General features: G+C 41.4%; 2 protein-coding genes across 2 annotated transcripts in view; one reads left to right on the top strand and one right to left on the bottom strand.

Annotated features, from left to right (window-relative positions):
* Positions 1 to 4,412, bottom strand: part of DMGDH (dimethylglycine dehydrogenase) — a 65,219-nt gene extending 60,807 nt beyond the window's left edge. Inside the window, exons 1-2 of the mRNA XM_080681477.1 lie at positions 4,065 to 4,412; positions 2,403 to 2,577 (exon numbers count right to left, since the gene is read on the bottom strand). Coding sequence (XP_080537603.1) covers positions 2,403 to 2,577; positions 4,065 to 4,165 — 276 coding nt within the window. The 5' untranslated portion in view covers positions 4,166 to 4,412. The remainder of the gene's footprint in view (positions 1 to 2,402; positions 2,578 to 4,064) is intronic.
* Positions 4,141 to 18,771, top strand: LOC308254897 (S-methylmethionine--homocysteine S-methyltransferase BHMT2). The gene is made up of 8 exons (XM_080681479.1): positions 4,141 to 4,332; positions 8,846 to 8,978; positions 9,942 to 10,033; positions 11,205 to 11,396; positions 12,933 to 13,080; positions 13,533 to 13,715; positions 13,973 to 14,201; positions 18,391 to 18,771. The coding sequence occupies exons 1-8, from the start codon at positions 4,309 to 4,311 to the stop codon at positions 18,470 to 18,472; spliced, it is 1,083 nt and encodes a 360-aa protein (XP_080537605.1). The 5' UTR covers positions 4,141 to 4,308; the 3' UTR covers positions 18,473 to 18,771.
* The last annotated feature ends 2,292 nt before the right edge of the window (positions 18,772 to 21,063 follow it).

Genomic DNA, 21,063 nt, shown 5'->3' with positions numbered 1-21,063 from the left:
CATGGCAAGCTGTGCCTTCCTGCCTAAGCACCGATTCCTATACTCCCAGACATGTTTAACTTGAGCACATGTTATACTTCAGTGAGACTGCCTTTATTTTTTGTATTCTGCCCCTTTAACTGGCTCCCTAACCTTCCACATTCTCATATCTGCTGCAAATATTTCTGTGTTAAAAATTCCTAATACATGGGATTTCTTTCATGTCGCTCCTCAGAGGGAGGCCTCCTTGACTTGCAAAACTGCATAGAATTGAGTTCCCAGGGCAACCCTCTTTTCCTTCATTTCTCTGGGGGCCAAGTAGCCTGGCTTCTGCTGCCTGACTCCATCTTGAGCCCACACTGCATGAATCCAATTTTGTGAACCATTGCATAATACTTTGTTCACAAACCAGGACAATGCCTTTCCCACTCACTCTGTTATCTATCTCTTTGCTTAAGGGAAATTGTTTTGCACAGTTAACTTTTAACTAGAAACTAGCATATTAAAAACTTTGCCCACTTTTCTTAAAAGAACTTAGGTTAAGGGTATGTTGCTTTTTTTTTATTTTTAATTCTTGGGATGTCTAAGAAGTAAAATTGCAGGGAATTCAGTAATCTATTCTATAATGCAGGCCACATCAAGTCAATCAAATATAAATGAGAAAATAAGTAATTAAAATATTAATAATATTTAACAAGCTGAAAGTGTTAAAGGGTGTAAGCCTTTCACTTAGGATATTTCCACGTGCCTAAATTTCCCTCTGCCTACATGCTCTTGCCTGGACAGCCTCCCAACCCCCTCACTCACTCACTTCTACCTTGTCTCTACTCTTTAAAATAGCCTCCTGACTCTTCCTCCTCCATCATTCTTTATCCCTTTACCCTCTTCTTCATGGCACTGATTACTCCCAAGCTCTGCTTGTGTGTTTTCTGTCTGCCCTACCCAAGTGTGGCTCATGGGGGCAGGGACTTTGTTTTGTTCACTGCTGTGTCCTTCCCTGAAAGCACTGGCTTGACCCATAGGCTCTCAGAAAATATTTGCTGAAAGAGTGACTGAATGTCTAGCAAGGAGAAGGTATAGGAGAGCTATAGGAGATACACAGGCTTTCTTTTCCATGATAGTAAAACGCCTACATAGAGAGTCTAGTTCAGGGAGGGGAGAAGAGCCAGGAGTGTTGGTGGCTTCCTGGACCTGTCTCCAGGTAGGAAGAAGCAAGCTGAGGGAGAACTGGCAAAACAAAATACAGTGTGCCTGTGAAGGTTCTGAAATTACACTCAGGAGGACTAGGTGCCTGGGCCTCTCTCCCAGACTGAGGGGAGAGACGGAGAGGAAAGAGAAGATGGGTGTGCTACGATTTTTCTAGGGGCCTCCATCCAATCACATGGTCAGACTCTGTGGCCACTAGACTCTGGAGCCAACTGGGTTGAAATCTGGGCTGCACTCTCCTCCACACTCAACGAGAGGCAGGCAGCCATTTCAGTGCTCAACCTCCAGCCCACACCAGGACTGGATGAGCAGGTCTGGATGAGCAGGTCTGGATGAAAACCCTAAAAGCAGGGTTTTCTCTTGTCTCAACAGTAGAAAGCGAATGACAGAAAGGAAAGCTAATGACTGAAAGTTGAGCTAACACTGCCTAACACTTCTTTCAAAAGGAATCTGTACTGACAGTCATAAAACTGTCCCATCCTTAGCTGACTTCAGAAATAACTGGTTTGACAGCGTGAAAGCAGTGTCAATCACCTCATTTACCTGAGCAGCTTTCCATTTTAGCCCAGTTACTTTATAGCACTGGAACAATTATGCTTATACCATCAAACATGTGAGACTGACTTGGCTGCATGTGTTATTTAACACAAAAGCTGTTCTCAGTCCTCCTACTTAAGTCTTCATGTAGTCAAGCTGTTCTCTCACAACACAAAATTAAAATAATAAATAAGTCAATGAAAAGGACCACTACAGCCGGGTGAGGGGACTGTAGGTGGAGGTCTCCGCCTTATTCAGGATCACCCAGCGGCTGTTCTTTGATACAAAGGATACCATTTACTAAACACTTTACATTTGTTGAGTAGCTTTACACATTAACTCAATCTTCATCACAATCCTAGCAGGTAGGTACTATTAACAATCCCATTTTACACATCCAGGTGCCTTACTCATCCCAGGAAATAGAAACTTAAGTAATTTGCCATAAGTCACTTGGGTAGAAAATGGCAGAGCTAGGATGTGAATCCAGAAGCCATATGTTCCAGATAAAGACAGCCTCAATGTTGACCACCACCTGGAAGTGTGCCAACCAAAATGAAACACTGTTGAAAGGGAACTCACTCTAAAGAGGCAGCAGCGGGGTGTTGTGAATGGGAAGGAAACTGATTGCCCTAGTGCACAACTCAGTGAATATGACAGTTGTGAGGTGCTTTCCTTACTGCGTGCCAGGTAGATCCAGCAGTGAGCTCCGATTTCTCCAGGAGGACCACATCCTTCATCCCTGCTTTGGCCAGGTGATAAGCCAGACTCACACCAACACAGCCACCTCCAATGATCACTGTCTCTGCTCTGTCTTTCCATCTTGTTTCTGCAGGTAAGGGTGGGTTGTCTTTTCTGGAAGACAATTAAAAAAAAAAAAGAAGAAGAAAGTAGATCTACTAGGCCAGTGGTCGGTAAACTGCGGCTCGCGAGCCACATGCGGCTTGTGAGCTGCGGTTTGCCACTCTGTTGACTGAGTTTGCCGACCACTGTCTAGGGCAGGGGTGGGCAAACTTTTTGACTCGAGTGCCACAATGGGTTCTTAAACTGGACCGGAGGGCTGGAACAAAAGCATGGATGGAGTGTTTGTGTGAACTAATATAAATTCAAAGTAAAGGAGCGGAGGGGAGAGCAAGAGAACCCTCCGCTCTTTCGGCTCCGCGGGCCAGATAGAACAGCCGAACGGGCTGGATCCGGCCCGCTGGCCGTAGTTTGCCCACAGCTGGCTAGGGCCTAGTCTAGACTATGGTAGCTACAGTTTTGGTGTTTTTTTTTAAGGCATCTAAAATCTAACTTAGGCCCTAGCTGGTTTGGCTCAGTGCATAGAGCATCACCCTGCGGACTGAAAGGTCCAAGGTTCGATTCCGGTCAAGGGCACATGCCTGGTTTGTAGGCTTGATCCCTAATGGGGGACGTGCAGGAGGCAGTCAATCAGATTCTCTCTCATCATTGATGTTTCTCTCTGTCTCTCCCTCTCCCTTCCTCTCTGAGGGAAAAACAAAACAAAAAAACAACAACATATATATATATATATATATATATATATATATATATATATATGTGTGTGTGTGTATATATGTGTGTGTGTGTGTGTGTGTGTGTGTATGTATGTATATATATATATATATATATATATATATATATATATATATATCTTAAGCAACCTGGTTGTGGGAGGGAGGAGGAGGCTTTGAGCCCCATTCCATATAATTCTGGTTCATTATAGATAATTAATATAGCTAAAGAATTGAACAGGTGAATTCTTTTTTTTTTTTCCAGAGGACCTAGAGAATAATTTTTCTCATTCTATTTCAAGGACATACTTATGATCATTTTATCCCATGAAAAACCATAATCATCATGAAGTTTAGTACCCATAATTCTTGGGTCACCTCCCTCCACTGTTTTCCAGGTTGAAGAGACCCAGATGGAGTAAAACTTTCTTCCTCATTTAACTTCCTCTCACCGTGTATATGCTTCTCTAATTAAAACCACTGCTCAGTGGCTTAACATTTATGAAGCATGAGCTTCTCCAAGGCATATTGTAAAAAGCAATGTGTAAGGGAGCCACAGAAGAACATATATACACCTGTGTTTGCAGACACATAGATCCTCTCTGGGCAGATACAAAAGGCACTATAATAGGTGACTGGGGAAGGGTTTTGGAGTTGAAGAGACTTTGCACTGGGAACCCTTTGATTCTGTATCACTTTGTACAGTAGTGCATGGAAAAGAAAACATAAATCAAGGAGAAATACGAATGCCCATTTTTCAGAAGCCAAAGCACCCCTAAGGCCAGAGTCCGCCTTAGCCCCTCGCTCCCGCCCTTCAGTCGCACTCACCCTTCGTGGCCGCCGACAGAGAGCGGACGGCGCGGGGAGCCAGGCAGCCCTAAGCCCCGCAGCGGGAGGCCCCGCAGCCACTGCACTCCCGGGCGGAGCATGGCGAAGCTGAGAGCACGGACACCGGCTCCGAGGCGGAGGCTGGCGGGCCGCCTGGGGCCGCGTGAGATCCTCCCCCGGGCAAGGGGCGGGCTCCTGGACTAGCGCGCTCGCGGCCACCCGGCGCCCGCAAAGCCGCTGCGCTATGGCACCCGCCGGAGCCAAGAAGGTGAGTTTCCCAAAGTCCGCGATGGCTCAGCCCTCAGGCGGCGGCGCTCCCAGCGCCGGGTGCAAATCCTGCTGGAGCCCCAGCCGGCTCTGCGGCCACGGCAAGGCACCCGGACGGCTTAGGCCTCGGTTTACCGGATCGCGAGGCGGGTGGCGATAGGCCTTGGGTGTGAGGACAAGATAACAAACCTGGGTACCATTTGTTGAACCCTGACTCGGGGCGGCCCTGCGCCCAGTACTTTAAGCAAATTATCTCTTCATCTTCACAATTGTCCCCCTTACACACTTGAAGAAACTGAGGCCCGAGAGTCAGAGGACGAACACAGAGTGGAGCGGGGATTTGCGCCTTCAGACTCAGAGGCCACATTCCCATCCTCTCCCCGCACTGGCCGCACCCACAGCATTCGCTCTCCTGCCCCAGAGCTCCTTGCCCTCGGGTTCCAGAAGGGCCGCACTCTGGCTGTCCCAGTTGCCGGCTGGCCTGAAACCAGTCCTGGCTCAGGCAGCGCCAGACCCTCAGTGGGGTGTGGAGGGAGGGTGCTTGGGGACCCCTCTGTCTCATCCCACCCGGCAGCCCAGGTCTCCAGGCTCTTTCTCTCCAGCCCCTTTCCAGGTATGGTCCCCAGCTCTTGGCTTTGTTCACCCATTTCTACACCTGGTGTGTGAGTGGTGGGAAGAAGGGGTGACAAAATAAAATTAGGATGGCCATGAATTTGGACACGGGACATGCCCAGAACCTCTCAAAGCAGCCCACCTGATCCCTGAGATTCATAAAAGATGGTAGGGAACAATGGGGTGATATTGGCATGGAAAAGAAATGTGTGCCACCAACTGATTTATACTAAAAAGTTAGGAGCAATCAGGACGCCCTACAGTAGTGGGCTCCCTAAATAAAGGTTCGTCCACTTAATAAGTTGTTAGCCCATTAAGGAGCTAAGTATGGAAGCAGGCAAAGTGCTTTGGCAATGTTAATTTACAAAAGGAGATATATCACACTGATTGCAACCATATATATATATATATATATATATATATATATATATATATATACACACACACACACACACACACACACACACACACACACCCCTTAAGGAAGGACACAATAATGGTAGTAGTTACATAAGATGAGGAATATGGGCTTAAAAACTTAAAATCATTTTGGACATGTTTTTCTGATTATAAAAGTAAAATATGGGCATTGAAGAAAATGGATGTAATAAAAACTTAAAGAAGCAAAGAACATTGTGCTAATTTCTCTAAACTTTCTCTAATACCGTGTTCACTTTTACAGTTCATTTTTATTAAGGTTTTGAAAATATGCCATCTCTGTTCAATTTCTTCCTGGCATCTACTCTTGCAACACCAAGCTTATGTTAATGGGTACCTGGGAGTTAAAATTAAAATGTTAGTGGGAAGGAGTTATCCCACTTCTCTTCTCAGCTAACAGGTGCATTTTAAGAGTTTATTTAATTGCCACAGAGGGCACCTCCAATTGTATCTTTAATCCAAAGGAGCAGTCCCATTTAATCCTAAAATGCAGTGGCATTTTTCAGGCATAAGGGGTGATATTTTAGGCAGTTTGGGTCTCTGGCTGCCTCCTGCCACAGGGAGAAGTTGGTGGGCTCCTTTGGGTATGAATAGAGGTGCCCTGAAGCCAGATCCTAAATCCTGACGTCCACATACTGATATCTGCAGAAAGGGGGTGTAACTGTCTCTCAGAGCTCATCATCAAGTCCCAGGTAGGATCACTCCAAACTGAAAGGGAAGATGGAACGAAAATATAAATGTGTTATAAGTTTACAGTGTTCTTTATTTTACATGGTCCTGTCATTCTCAAACTATATTTAGATCATATGGGTATAGTAATTGGGGTGGTGAGTACAGCAGTGAAGGAGGGGCTAAAAGATGCTCTGAATTCAAATCTTAACAACTCATTTATTTTGCTAATGGCATTTTAGAAAATTGGCAAATTTAAAATATTGGACAAACATCTAGACAACAGATGAAAATGTTTATTTGGTATTATGAAGACACCGTCAAAATATGTACTATAATTTTCTTAAAACCCTAGCAAATTTTCTATTAGAGTATCTTTTTTTTCTTCTTCTTCTCAGGACCAAACTTGTAGCATATGTGACACATGTGACATTTTCAAAACGGTCTTGTCTGTCTGTGAACCCTGCATAGTTTATCAAGGGCTTACTCTTTGTTAGGTGCTGTAGGAGGTAGTAGGACTAGAGACAAGGTACCTGAGCCTCAAACATCTTACAGCCACACAGAGGAGACAGGTAAGTAAGCAAATACTGCAGTGCAGGCAATGGATGCAGGAATGGAGGGTATTTGGACTTCAGCAGGACACAAAGGAGAGGTTATTGCAAATCAGCTTGGGCCAGGCAAGGCTTTGCTATGGCAGCAATGGGAGATAGAAAAGGGGGCTGGAGAGAACTGGAGATCATTTCAATAATCCAGGCACGGTGAGAGTGAGGGGACATATATAAGACATGTTAAATAGATCCACTTGGTTTGGATATGGGCAGTGAGATACTAACTAATAACACCTAAATTGTATACCAATATTTTTCCTTCTAAAAATGTTTGATGTGTACTATTAAATTTGATTTTTAAGATAGTTCATTGAAGTATGTTAGATTTTCAAGATGGTATTTTATACAGTTGACTTATACCTCTAATTCTCTCTTCTGTACCCCTCTGTGGCATTTATCTATTACATTGTCTTGGGATGATTTGCTGACCCACTGGCCCTCCCCAGGGAAGCCAGACTTTGAGCTTCTTGAGGGCACAGACCTTGAGTTATTCCAATGCTTATCCCGCTTGCCTAGAACTGCACCTGGCATGTGGGAAGGTCTCACTGAAAGTTTAAAGCTTCCGTCCTTTTTTATGTTTCAAAGTGCAAAACAAAAAGAGCAAACTGTATTTTATGGAGGGAGTAGAGAGATAGGTGAGAATCCTGGTAAATGTTAACATGTCTTCCCCATTCAGCTAAAATTCATCTTTAGATATGAAATATGGAAGGCTATCCAGAATTAGGGACTCTCTCTCTCTCTGTCAAACAGCACTTATGGTTAACACAGCAGGGCTCCATTCTGCTTCCCTCCATAGGAAAATGGAGATGGTGTGGATATGGTAGCCTGGTACAGCGCCTCTGATGTACCTTTCTGGACTGCAGATATGACGGATTAGATAGAGAACTGGAAGCTTTTCTCCCCCATTTATGCATTGTTCTGTGTCCAGCTGTAGGCAGGGCTGACATGAACTGGCCCTGTATTTTCACTAAAACGGTGTATCGTCAGTTAATGCAGTCTATACACGAGGGATAGGGATCGCCATGGGGTGTTTGCAGTTGTCACAGGTGTTCAGGGAAGGCCTCTCTGAGAAGATGACACTTGACCAAAGACCTGAAGGAGGTGAGAAGGTGAGCCATGCAGGTATCTGAGGGAGGCAAAATTTAGACCTTGGAAACCATAACCCTTAGATAGCTGCCCTGGATACAGACTTTAATTTACGAGTGGGCTGATGAGAAAGGTGGTAAAATAGGAAAAGAATAGGTTAGGAATTTAGAAGATCTGAAGTAGGCTTTGTTACTTACTTAGCTCTGTGATCTTGGGCAACTCACATAGCCTCTGTGAACCTCAGTTTCCTCATTTGCAAAATGCCCTGCCTCACTCACAGAACTGTTGGGAGTACCAAATGATCGCATGTATACAAACATGCTGGAAAATATAGGGCATAATTATCAAATGTTGAGTGCATTATGTTTAGTGGTTTACTCACAAAAATGAGGTTTTCTCACCTAACAAGAGGACTAGCAATCCATGGCTGCTGCAGCTACTCAGAGATGTCATTAAGACACCAGGCTGCTGCTACCCTTCTGCTTCACCAGCCTTAGCATGCGGATTTCAGTAGCATGGTGGCAAGATGACTGCTATATTTCCAGGGCTTATGGTGACATTCCATTCAGGAAGGAAAAAGTGTCAGGATGGAAGGGAGTGGACATCTGTGTCAGGAAAGCAATACTTTTCCAGAAATCTTCAGCAGACTTCCACCCATGTCTCCCTGGTCAGCACTTGTCAAATGGCCATCCCAACAGCAAGGGACCCCTGAGAAGTTTTTTAAACTTGGAAGCATTGTCTCCCCAAACAAAATACATTAGCAAAGAAGAGGAGAGAAAATGCAAATTAGTTAAGCAACTAGCAATGTCTGCCACAAACATACTGACAACCAAAATAACTATTATGGAATCATCATTTTCTCTACATTTTGATTCAGATTAAATGTTATGAGAAATAACAGTAACAGCACTCTGCACTAAACAAGTACCTGGATTGTCCAAGAAACAATAGTGTACCCAATCTTTCTGAAATATTATTAAACATTGATGGCTTTAACAGAACAGGAGCTGTGAGAACAACATACTATCTTTCTGAAAATTAGAAACTGCTTTTTTGGGGGGAAAAGAGGGGCCTTAGGTGATTTTTCTTTTTTTCCTTCAGGGTATTTTGGAACGTCTGGATAGTGGGGAGGTTGTGGTTGGAGATGGCAGTTTCCTCATAACTCTGGAGAAGAGGGGCTATGTGAAGGCTGGGCTCTGGACTCCAGAAGTCACGGTAGAACATCCAGACGCAGGTCAGTGCCAGCATCCCTGGGAGTACTTATCTGGGTGACATTTTGAGCACATCTGACTGAGAGAAGATAAAAAAATAATAGCATGTGATTTCTAAGGACTGTTTCACTTGTCAAAATAGCCAAGATGTGGAGACAGTGACAGTACATGGTCTGAACAAATACTAGTAGAAGAAATTCTCATTCTCTCTCTCTCTCTCTCTCTCTCTCTCTCTCTCTCTCTCTCTCTCTCTCATCTCTATCTCTATCTCTATCTCTATCTCTATCTCTATCTCTATCTCTCTCTCCCCCTCTCCCTCTTTCTCCTTCCGCCACCATGCACACACATTTGCATCTTTATATATAGGGACTACTAAAATACACATCCTACTATGTGTCTCATAAATATTTACCTTGTGGATATTTAAGAGTTTCCTTAATATAGTAAAACTATTATTGCTTCATATTCATCCTTCTAGTTAATTTGCATATTATAGTATAACAGTGTGTTTGGTAAGGATGATTAATGGTATCTACCAGCTTAACAGAGCATAGACAATAGACAGCCAGGTTCTGTTGTTGGGGGGGTGGGTGTGAAGAAATAAACACAGGTTTCCTCATTCTACTTTGAGGACTGTAAGCAGACCAGCTAGATTCTTCATGACACTGGAAACTGAATAAGCCCTCTCTAGACCAAGAGACCAAGAACAATTGGCCAACTAAGCTTTAATCTCTGCATGAGTCTTCACCAAGCTGTGAGGCCCAGCAGCAGGATAATATGAGGCTACTCCAAACAGCCCTGATTTGGTATGGTCTTTGCTATGTCTGTCCTTGAATTTTACTGACCTTAACCTACAATTCTTTTTATAAGTACTAGATTTGAAATTGTGTATGATTGGAAGAGAAGTGGGTGAGCTGCCGCTGCTGAAAATGATAGCTTATGTGATTTTTAATGTTTTAATTTCAACTTAAAAAACTACACTGTAGTTGGTCAGCTTCACATGGAATTCTTGAGAGCAGGAGCAAATGTCATGCAGACTTTCACCTTTTCTGCCAGTGAAGAAAAGTTGGAAAGCAAGGTAAATAATAGTGCCGTTGGTTGGGGGACAGAGTGGGGGGTGGGTGGGCAGAGACCATGTATAATAAAAATAACCTCTCAATGGGAAGCTGTGGAATTGACCTGATGTGTTACTACAAACTCCACATAAAATATCTGTTAAGTAATTAATTATTATGTAGGTGCACATATAGTAAATAAATGAGCTTTTTCTTTCTCTTTATCTAGGGCAGTGGTCAGCAAACCGCGGCTCGCGAGCCACATGCGGCTCTTTGGCCCCTTGAGTGTGGCTCTTCCACAAAATACCACGTGCGGGCGCGCACGTACAGTGCAATTGAAACTTCGTGGCCCAAGTCGGTTTTCGGCTCTCAAAAGAAATTTCAATCGTTGTACTGTTGATATTTGACTCTGTTGACTAATGAGTTTGCTGACCACTGATCTAGGGGAAGGGAGGGTATAGGACTGGGAAACAACAGGCCATTGGAAGGACATAGCCATTTTTCTGTGCTATTTTTTAAATATATATAAAGAAAGAACATTTTATAGATGCTCTTTTTACCTCCTTATTTCACATTCTTCTTTTCTGACTTGTCCATCTGGAGAAAGGATGGTCCTAGGGCTCACAGCAGTGGCCTTGGAATGAGAAGAATTGAATACCCAACTTTGCCACCTATTGGCTGTGTGACTTTGTGTAAGACACTTAACTGCATGGAGTATTGGTTTTCTCTGAAAAAATGGAGATAACTTATGCTAAACTGCCTAGGGTTGTTGAGAAAGGTGAATATGGTGAAGAATGTGGAAGCATTGTGAGATATTCTGCAAATGTAAAGTGTTAATACTTATAAATGTTAATGCCCAACCAACCAACACTTATTGAGTGCCTGTTATAGTGCAATCCCTATGCCAGATACAAAGAGTGTACAAAGGCATAGAGCCTTTTCTGAAGTGGCTCACAGTCAAGTGTGGGAGGCAAACAAATATGCTAAAATCCAATGTGGTACTGGTAAGTACAATAATGGAATTAAACCTCACTGGTAGTAGAGGAGATTGTACCCAACTCTGCTGATCTTCTCGAATTGCAGTTAAAACCAGCAACTTCTCATCTTACTTGCTCATTCCCCCCTTTGTTTTAGATTGTATTACACCTTTAAAATGCCAGGCTCACCATCTTACTTCTTGCTCTCTAACCTCAGTGGGAAGATGTAAATGCTGCTGCCTGTGACCTTGCCAGAGAAGTGGCTGACAAAGGTGATGCTTTGGTAGCAGGGGGTATCTGCCAGACAGCAATATATAAACACGACAGGGATGAAGCAAGAATTAAAAGACTTTTTCGACTACAGCTAGAGGTTTTTGCCAGGAAAAATGTGGACTTCTTGATTGCAGAGGTAAGTCTAGTGTTATATGGAGAGTGTTAAACTTATTGACAAGTATAACTGAACAGTCTTCAACTTTCATATGTGTATTGGATTGCCTTATGCCCTCATTTCCTCCGATGGTCAAAGGTTTATTTAAATGCACTACAGTCAACATCCTCTCACTAGGATGCTCTGCTCTCTGTAAAGCCCAAGGACCGACCCAGGAGAGGCCTAGCTTTTGCTTTTCTAGGTCAGGGTAGTTGCAGCAGCTGACTCTCAGGAGACACTATAACATGGGGTCAGAGAAAGGGGACAGTGATTCAGGGAGTATCTTCCCCTGAAGGAGGTACAGGCTACAGAAGGGATTAAAGCCCTGGGGGTAGGTGGATGCTCAGGCTCCTCCTGATCCCACCAATAATCCTCAGTACCAGTAGTTCCCTTGCTCTCCTCCATCCTTGCTCCCTCTTGCCTCTCTGTTTCCACTCAAATTATAACATGTGAGCAATATTTTAAAGAAAGAAACAGTAAGAATCGGTCATTGATTGAATAGTAGGCCCAAAACATTCTCTTCCTGACTCTTCCAAAAATTAAAAAGTCCTCATTCACCATTTATCATTACAATTGCTAGAGTCAAGTCCTCAATCCAAGCCTTCACCTCAACAAGGACAATAGCCTACCAACTGCTATTTCCCCAATCACTCTATTGAACCTATTGAAAACCTTGCTTCCTCAGCCTTCTGAAGGCTCAGGGCCACCTATAGCAGAGCACAGACACACCCATATCTTTTGACTCTCTGTCATCCTCACACACTGCTTCTGCAGAATCTGTTTCTAAGTGGAGAAGGAAGAAGCAGGGAGATTTTCTTCACCTAAGTTCAGCTTTTCGACCGTGGCATTTAAGGGAGTTCCTGAGAGGTACCCCTGCAAATGTCATATATTTATCAAACAGGGTGTCCTGTCCACCATTCACAAAGAAACTCAGTAGGTATCCCTCCCCACTCTGTGCCTCAGTGTTCTCATCTGGGGAAATAATCATATTTCCAATCCTCCTTTATGGAACACTTATGAATATCTAACTAGAAGGGAATATAAAAGCACTCTGATGTAGTAACTATTCATTATTACTCCAGTTCCATAAAAGATGAGTTCAAAATTCATTAACTTTTGCTCCTTCAAAATTATGGTTTTTTAAATACTCAATTACTTTAAAACCTTTGTGTTTTTTAGATGACATATGAGTGGAAATCTATATACAGAATGTGGCAAAAGTAGGTTTATAGTTTTGAGAAGGTGAAACACAGAGTTTATTATTGTATTATTATTTATTAAGTATTGCATTATTTCCATACAAACAACTGTAAAACTATTTTTGCCCCACCCTGTATTGTTAAAGGAATTAAAATATTTACTCAGAAAGGTATTCTTTAGTCAGTCTGAGAGAGACACATTCCTTAGCAAGTTTTATTACATATTATTTTTATAACAACGGTTTTGCAACATTTACATTCTATCACTCAAAATCTGCTTTATTTTTGGACCAATAGAAAGAAATGAAATTTTTCTTAGTATTTTGAGCATGCTGAGGAAGCTGTGTGGGCTGTGGAAGTCTTAAAGGAATCCGGTAAACCTGTGGCAGCTACCATGTGCATAGGCCCAGAGGGAGACAAGAATGACATAACACCTGGAGAATGTGCTGTGAAGCTGGTGAAAGCAGGTAACTTGGACTCAAAGTGTGATAAGCTGCTTAGTTGTTGTTTATGAAATTTAGCAAAGTTTGCTTAACATTGTCAGGGCAGTTCATAACTAAAAAAATGAACTGGAATTGTTTTCCTCATCTGTAAAAGTTGGGAGGTAGATAAGGATAGTAACCTCTAAGGCACCTTCTAACTGTCAGAAAATAAAAAAAGTAAAAGTAAAATGTGCCTGGCCAGTGTGGCTCAGTGGTTGAGCATCGACCTATGCATCAGGAGGTCACTGTTAGATTCCTGTCAGGGCACATGCCCAGGTTGGGTCTCAATCCCCAGTTGGGGACATGCAGGAAACAACCGATCAATGTTTCTCTCTCATCATTGATGTTTCTATCTCTCTCTCCCTCTTCCTTCCTCTCTAAAATCAGTAAAAAAATATTTTTTAAAAAATATAAATGTTTTTTATGTCTTTGTATAGGGGCTTCAATCGTTGGCGTGAACTGCCGATTTGGGCCCAGGATCAGCTTGAAGACAATGAAGCTCATGAAGGAAGGCCTCCAAGCTGCAGGGTTGAAAGCACATCTGATGGTGCAGTCTCTGGGGTTCCACACACCTGACTGTGGCAAAGGAGGGTTTGTGGATCTCCCAGAATATCCCTTTGGTAAGCTCAAGGAGCATATTAGAGGTCCCTGAGATTTCTCCTGACAAAATGGAAACAGCTATAATGAACAACTATGGTTCAGTCTTAAATTCAAGACAGCCTAAGCCAAAAACATTCAGTGTTAACCAAAAATGAGCTAGCTGAAGAATGTATAATCTAAAATTTACAGTTTTTTAATTAAAAAAAACCACTCATCAGAGCATCTATCATCTGAAAATGGAGATGGTAACAGAAATGCCATAACTATTGTATTATAGGACTGGACCCCAGAACTGCAACCAGATGGGACATTCAAAAATACGCCAGAGAGGCCTACAACCTGGGGGTCAGGTACATCGGTGGGTGCTGTGGATTCGAGCCCTACCACATCAGGGCGATTGCAGAGGAGCTGGCCCCAGAAAGGGGCTTTTGGCCTCCAGCTTCTGATAAGCATGGTAGTTGGGGAAGTGGCCTCAATATGCATACCAAACCCTGGATTAGAGCCAGGTAGGAGTTTTTACATTAATAACACTATTTTCCTCAAATCTTATTTTATTTATTATTGCAAATACTATGCATGCCTATGATAATGAAAATTCAGGAAGTGAATTGTATAAAATGAAAAGTAAAAGTTGCTTCCCTCCTGACACCAGTCTCAGTTCCAGAGATACTCTGCCATTTGTGTTTCGAAGTCTTGTACCTCCACTTCTTGTTTTATCAACTTTAAGTGGTAATTACCCTTTATGAAAGCTGAGGAATTTAAATCACATGATCTTCCCCTTTTCTGTGTTCTCCTTTTCCTAATTTGACTTATTACATTTTTATTTTTTCTGTTGGTTGTCTTTATAAGTTTGAATTTCATATTTAACCACTTATTTCTTAATCCATCAATATGAGGCAATATCTGTTGATTCCACTCCTTCTACCCTCTACTTTTTCTCTCTCACCTACTTCTTGGCTTCTTTAAGTTATACCATTACTTTTATATTATCAAGATTCATAACCATTGTATTCTGCTCTGTAATTATAGTTAAGTCCTCTAAGATTTGTCTGTAAGTTTATTCTAAAAATGTAAAGCTAGTAAATAACATTTACAGTATTACTGTAATTGTCATATTAAACAAGCAGGACTCATAAAATACAAATCAGAACACAGCTTTATTTTTATCTTCCTCTGTCTCTTTAAACCTGCTCAGTGGGTGACTTCTTTCCTCTGTCTCTCTTTGAAAATACTGACATGCCCCAGGACTTCTTTGGGTAGTTCGTCTGAGGCAATAGAAAGCCCCACAGATCTCTTAATTTAACCAACATAATTCAATAATTAAACATTCAGTTCCATGTGAAATCAAAAGTTGGAACATGTTTCAAACTTAAAAAAATCCCCCTTTTTCCAGAAGACAATTCTTCTCTTTCTCAGTCTTTTGCTTCCAATCCTCCCTTCCCAACTTACTAACCATGGTTTCTGACTTCAGATTCAAAGTGAGAGAAGAAACAATAGAAAGAGGGGTAAACTGGCATTACTTGACTGGCCTCAATAAGAAGACCACACTCTTTGGGCCTGGCAGACCTTCCTGGGCACAGTCCTGGTTCTTCAGAGGCTTCTGCTGGGAACCTTTGCCTGTAATTCTCATGCCAGAGGCATTGCATTTCTCTCTGCTGCTTCCTCTTCAGGTCCTGGCTTTTCCAGTAGGTCACTCCAGATATGCCCTATTAGGGGCAGGGGGAAGGGCAGGGGAGGGGGGCCGGTGAGTCCCATTGTCCTTCCTGGTGATTCTCATGGGCCTGATTTTAAATACTTCCAGACTGGCTCACTCTAGTTAGACTCAAAACTAGTTAGAGGCCCTTTCACCTTTTCTTTATGCAGACAAACTCTGAGAGGGTGGCCTGATCCCAATTTAACTGCACCCTCTTTGCTCATAAGTGAAGTAGCTGGCCCATTGGTCTCTGTGGTCCAGATTGGCCAGTGTAGTCAGGTGAGTCATCTGACTGGCTCTTAGCCACCTGCTTTGAAACTTCTGCAGAGCATCTGTCTTGTTTTAACATCTGATATCTCTCTTATCTTGATGCCTCCAATAAAATTTCCAACTTATTATCCTGGTCCCATGATTTTCTAAACATTCACTGCAGAACCAAGTGGTAAGCATGAAACTATGGAGAAAGAGTTATAATCCTATTTTACAAAACTTGAACCACTTGTAGGAGAGTTTTAAGCATCAAGGTCAAATTGAGTTTCTTCTCTTACATTTCATCCATAGTCCAAATCCATATCATATTTTCATTTACTTCATACTTGAACTGTGACTTTCTTTGTACAACATTCGGTTTTCTATAAATTTCTAATTAACTTCTTTTTCATTGTTGAAAGAAGAATAACAGGTCTTTGCCTTCTCTAATATCTCCTTATTTCTAAATTATACTATTTGTTACAATCAATCTACTTCATCATTGATGACATTGGGGCGGGGGGGAGAAGGGGAGGAAATTACTGTTCTATTTGCATCTCTGATTCTCTCTGTCTCTCTCTTTAATAGAATGTCATTCCTTTTCCATCTTCCAAAAACTAGTCACAATATCTGCTGTCTCCTCTTTTCTATTCAGTGCTAGTATATATTTAACCCATTTTATACTTCTTTATCCATTTCACTGGGATTTAGAATACTCTTCATTTTTTTTTAAAATATATTTTATTGATATTTCACAGAGAGGAAGGGAGAGGGATAGAGAGCTAGAAACATCGATGAGAGAGAAACACCGATCAGCTGCCTCCTGCACACCTCCCACTGAGGATGTGCCCGCAACCAAGGTACATGCCCTTGACCGGAATCGAACCCGGGACCTTTCAGTCCGCAGGCCGACGCTCTATCCACTGAGCCAAACCGGTTTCGGCAATACTCTTCATTTTTGAATGGAATGACTTTGCTAAAGTAAATTTATTTAGATTGTAAAATCACTTATCCAAACATTTTTTGGGGAGATATGGATATTTATTAGAGAAGATGGTTTTTATAGATATCATACTTAGAAAAAAAGTACTCAATCTGTATATATAAAAGCCTAAGCGACCAAACGACCGGTCGACTGGTCACTATGATGCGCACTGACCACCAGGGGATGGACGCTTAATGCACACGATCGGGCTTCCTCCTGTCTGGATCATGCCTACGGGGATCGGGCCAAAACCGGCTCTCCAACCTCCCCCGAGGGGTCCCAGATTGTGAGAGGGCACAGGCCAGGCTGAGTGACCCCACTGGTACACGAATGCATGCACCAGGCCTCTAGTATAAGTATAATTAAAAAAGGAGGAAAGCATACTTTGGTGATGATTAAAATCCTTCAAATAAGTGAGAAACAACTTATTTTAATTATCATTGTCCAGGCGACCTTTAAATGCATTAGCCACTAAAGAGAAAACATTATTCTCTAGAGTAAAGCCACACACTCCTTGAACACTGAACTCCCAAACATGCTGTTTACAGACATTTGTGATTACACAGAAACCTGTATGCACCCAGATTTCTGACATTGTTATCATCCCAACATATTTATTTATTCATTGTTTCATAAGTAAAGGGGGAAAATAACTGTAAAAATATATTTAACACAAAGGTCTGTGACAAGGAACCTTTGTACTCTTTTTTCTAAAAGCAGGGAATAAATACTAACAAAGTTATTTGAATTCTGTTTCTAGTTACTTTTTGAAGAATTATATTTTGCCTCATTACATTAAAAACTATCTTCATAGCCCTAGCTGATTTGGCTGAGTGGATAGAGAGTCGGCCTGTGAACTGAAGGGTCCCAGGTTTGATTCCAACCAAGAGCACATGCCTGGGTTGTGGGCTCAATCCCCAGTAGGGGTATACAGGAGGCAGCCAATCAATGATTCTCTCTCATCAATGATGTTTCTATCTCTCTCTCCCTCTCCCTTCCTCTCTGAAATAAATAAAAATATATTTTTAAAAAAAACCCATCTTCATAGACTTGTCATTGCACTAAAATATTGAGTAGAACCCTGATAGAAATTTCAGAATGAATATCCTATAGCCTAATATGCTAAGTGTCCGGCCGTCTGGTCGTTCGTTCAACCAATCAAAGCATAATATGCTAATGATATGCTAAGGCCGCTCAACTGCTCACTATGACGTGCACTGACCACCAGGGGGCAGACTCTCCAATCGGTAGGTTAGCTTGCTGCTGGGGTCCGGCTGATCAGGACTGAGCAAAACGGGCCAGAACACACCCTGGAGCCTTCCTGCGGTCCCTCCCTGGCTGGCCAACCTCCTGCATCCCTCCCTGGCCCCAATCGTGCACTGGTGGGATCCCTCGGCCTGGCCTGTGCCCTCTTGCAATCCGGGACCCCTCGGGGGATGTCGGAGAGCTGGTTTCACAGCCCTATCCCGCAGGCCAGGCCAAGGGACCCCAATGGTGCACGAATTCATGCACTAGGCCTCTAGTAAGTCTATAAAACTCAAACAAATTGTCTTTTTCTGACAGGTGGTATAAAGCCTTATGATTGTTACTGAGGATAGAAATTTGAGAAAGACCCCTGGCATGAATGGATATAAACATAGTTGTTCTGTCTTTATGTTGAAACTGAATCTCTAGTTTATCCTGATTATTCACCTAACTTATATGTATTGGATATATATATATGATACAAATCTCTAAATTAATTCACTATGTATTTTTTAAAACACAGGGCTAGAAGGGAGTATTGGGAAAATCTGCTGCCAGCTTCTGGCAGACCTTTCTGTCCTTCGTTGTCAAAGCCAGACATCTAAGGAGTAGTGAAAACCCTGGAATAATAGAACAGAAAGAAATCCCCCTCAAACCTCATCTGGACCCCTCCTCATCTTTACCATCAGCCCACTGTGATGTTTCCAGCCGCTGAACAGCTCATGTGAGGCAGCCCTTCAGTGAAATCCTACATGCAAGTATCCCACTCCTGACGGATGCTGCAGAGGACACAATGGTGATGAGAAGGGCTCCTTGTTCTCAGTATTTACTGTCCAGGAATTCTGCAGTACATTGTTTTGAAGGTTATCAAGAATAAAAAAAACAAAAAAACAAAAAAAAAAAACCAGAAAACAAACCAAAAAAAATCCTTAGAGGCTTAAGAGCAGCTAATTGAATAGCAATTGATATCACAATCTTGAAAACCAGACAGACCTGAATTTAAGTCCCAGGTCTGCCCCTGTTTGCTGTAATGATAGTGCCCAGCACATATGGTTGTCATGTTTATTAAAGTGATAAAAGGTGCCAACAACAGAATGTGGTAATAGACATTGGTTACAATAGACTGCTCTACTGCATGAGTTTATTCCAATCATGTATAATAGTTCTGACCTAGGAGTTTCAACTTGTAAGGTATAAATAAAAAATAATTTTATTTTTTCCCAAAAAAAAAAAAGAATAGCAAAACTTGTCTTTGGGATGAATTAGAGATTAAAAAACAACCAGAAGTCACTGAGCACGAACCTAGTGATTAATTCAGGTGACTAAGCTAGGTGCTTGAGGAAGATGAAGTGGCATTCTGAACTAACACACCGAGCCTGCTTTTCTTAAATTATTTGTATAATGATTCCAAAGGCAGTCCTGAAGGAAAAGAAGCAAAAACCATTTTGAGCAATGGAAGGATTGTTGAACTAACTGTATAACCTTCCAAAGTGATTACTTTTGAAGATGATTTTACCTACAGGAGATAGGGTCTGGAGTTTTTTTAATGTCTTTATAATAATAAATAGCTAGATTACAAAATATTTAGGGACAAGAACCATGTGATATACTTTTTATATTTTTCCTTACAGTGTTTAGCATTGTGCTAGGCATAATAATAGATGCTCAAATAAATACTTACTGTTTAAAATAAGTAAAAACAAACAGTTTCAGAAGACTTTTAAAAAGTCAGAGTTCAAATCTATCTTGGTTTAATATTTTCTTGATTTACCTTTGTGTTATTTTCTATGTACCGATTTCTCTCTGTTTTTCAAAATAATGTATCAACTTGTGAAAATTAATAAAAATAATATACCTCTTATAGTGTTTAAAATTTTATGGCTCTTTCTTTGAAAATAATAACAAATATTTATTACTTATATTCTAGACTCTTGCTTTTCTTTCTCAGTGTGAGAGTGAATGCTCACACTTGTCTAGTAGACAAAGTAACAGTTTGTCTAGTAGATAAAGATCATGTAAAAGGGCAAGAGCAAGAGCTAAGAGGCTACATGGGGAGAAGGAGCCGTCCTTCAATCTTTCCTGCGTCTGCACTAGTATGAATGAAAACTTTCACCCAGTTTCATACCATATAGTTTAGAAGTGGTGTAGTAAATAAACAGGAATTATATATGGTGGTTGTTAAGGAAATGTTTTAAAATCTAGGTCCCTTGGCTCACAAAAAATGAAAATCATTTGAGGTCCATATTAGTTAAAGAGCCACTCATTTAGATTTTTAGAAAGAGTCAAGCCATTCAGCTTTTCCGATTGACAATTGTGATAGATAACAACAACAAAAAAAATTAAAATATATTCTTTAGAGTTTGTTAGTCATAGAAGTGACATGAATTGAAAGATGCAAATAAGGAAATTAATAAGGAAAAGGAATTTGAAGAAGGTACTCAGACCGTCCGGCCGGTATGACTCAGTGGTGGAGTGTCAACCTATGAACCAGGAGGTCACGGTTCCATTCCCGATCAGAGCATCTGCTCGGGTTGTGGCTTGATCCCCAGTGTGGAGCATGCAGGAGGCAGCCAATCAATGATTCTCTCTCATCATTGATGTTTCTATCTCTCTCTCCCTCTCTCCCTTCCTCTCTGAAATCAATAAAAATGTAATTTTTTAAAAAAAGAAGATATGCAGACAGGGTAATAAAAGAAGATGAGATATGACATAAAGATTGGCCTGAGCAGTAATGTAGTTTATACCCATTTGATGAAACAGCGAGTAGACACTGGAAATTGTGTTCAAGAAGAGATTTAAAAACTTTATTGTGTGTTGTTTTGCTTTGCTAACTTGTTGTCTGACCATTATTGATAAGACAAAAGTAATCCTGGATCTGTTAAACATGCTGATTTCATTTGGGATAAAGTGCGTGTAAAGCCTGGAATAGAATGTTGATGAGATGGAAGTTGATAAAACTTACAGGTAACCAGTAAAGGAAACTCTTTAAGAGAAAGATTTCCTACATTGAAAGACCCCACAATTATATAGTGACTGGATCATTCTTCAGATAATAATAAAAACATATCAGGGAAAAGTATTTCAAATCATGCAATTCTAACTTCAACTTTTAAAAATGCATACTAAAACATTAAAATTTTATTTATAATTACTTTAAGCAATTTAGTGTATTAAAATGAGGATTATTTTTAAAGGC

The sequence above is a fragment of the Plecotus auritus genome, assembly GCF_963455305.1.
Source record: "Plecotus auritus genome assembly, chromosome: 7".
NCBI lineage: Eukaryota > Metazoa > Chordata > Mammalia > Chiroptera > Vespertilionidae > Plecotus > Plecotus auritus.
This window is presented reverse-complemented; position numbering and strand designations above follow the sequence as displayed.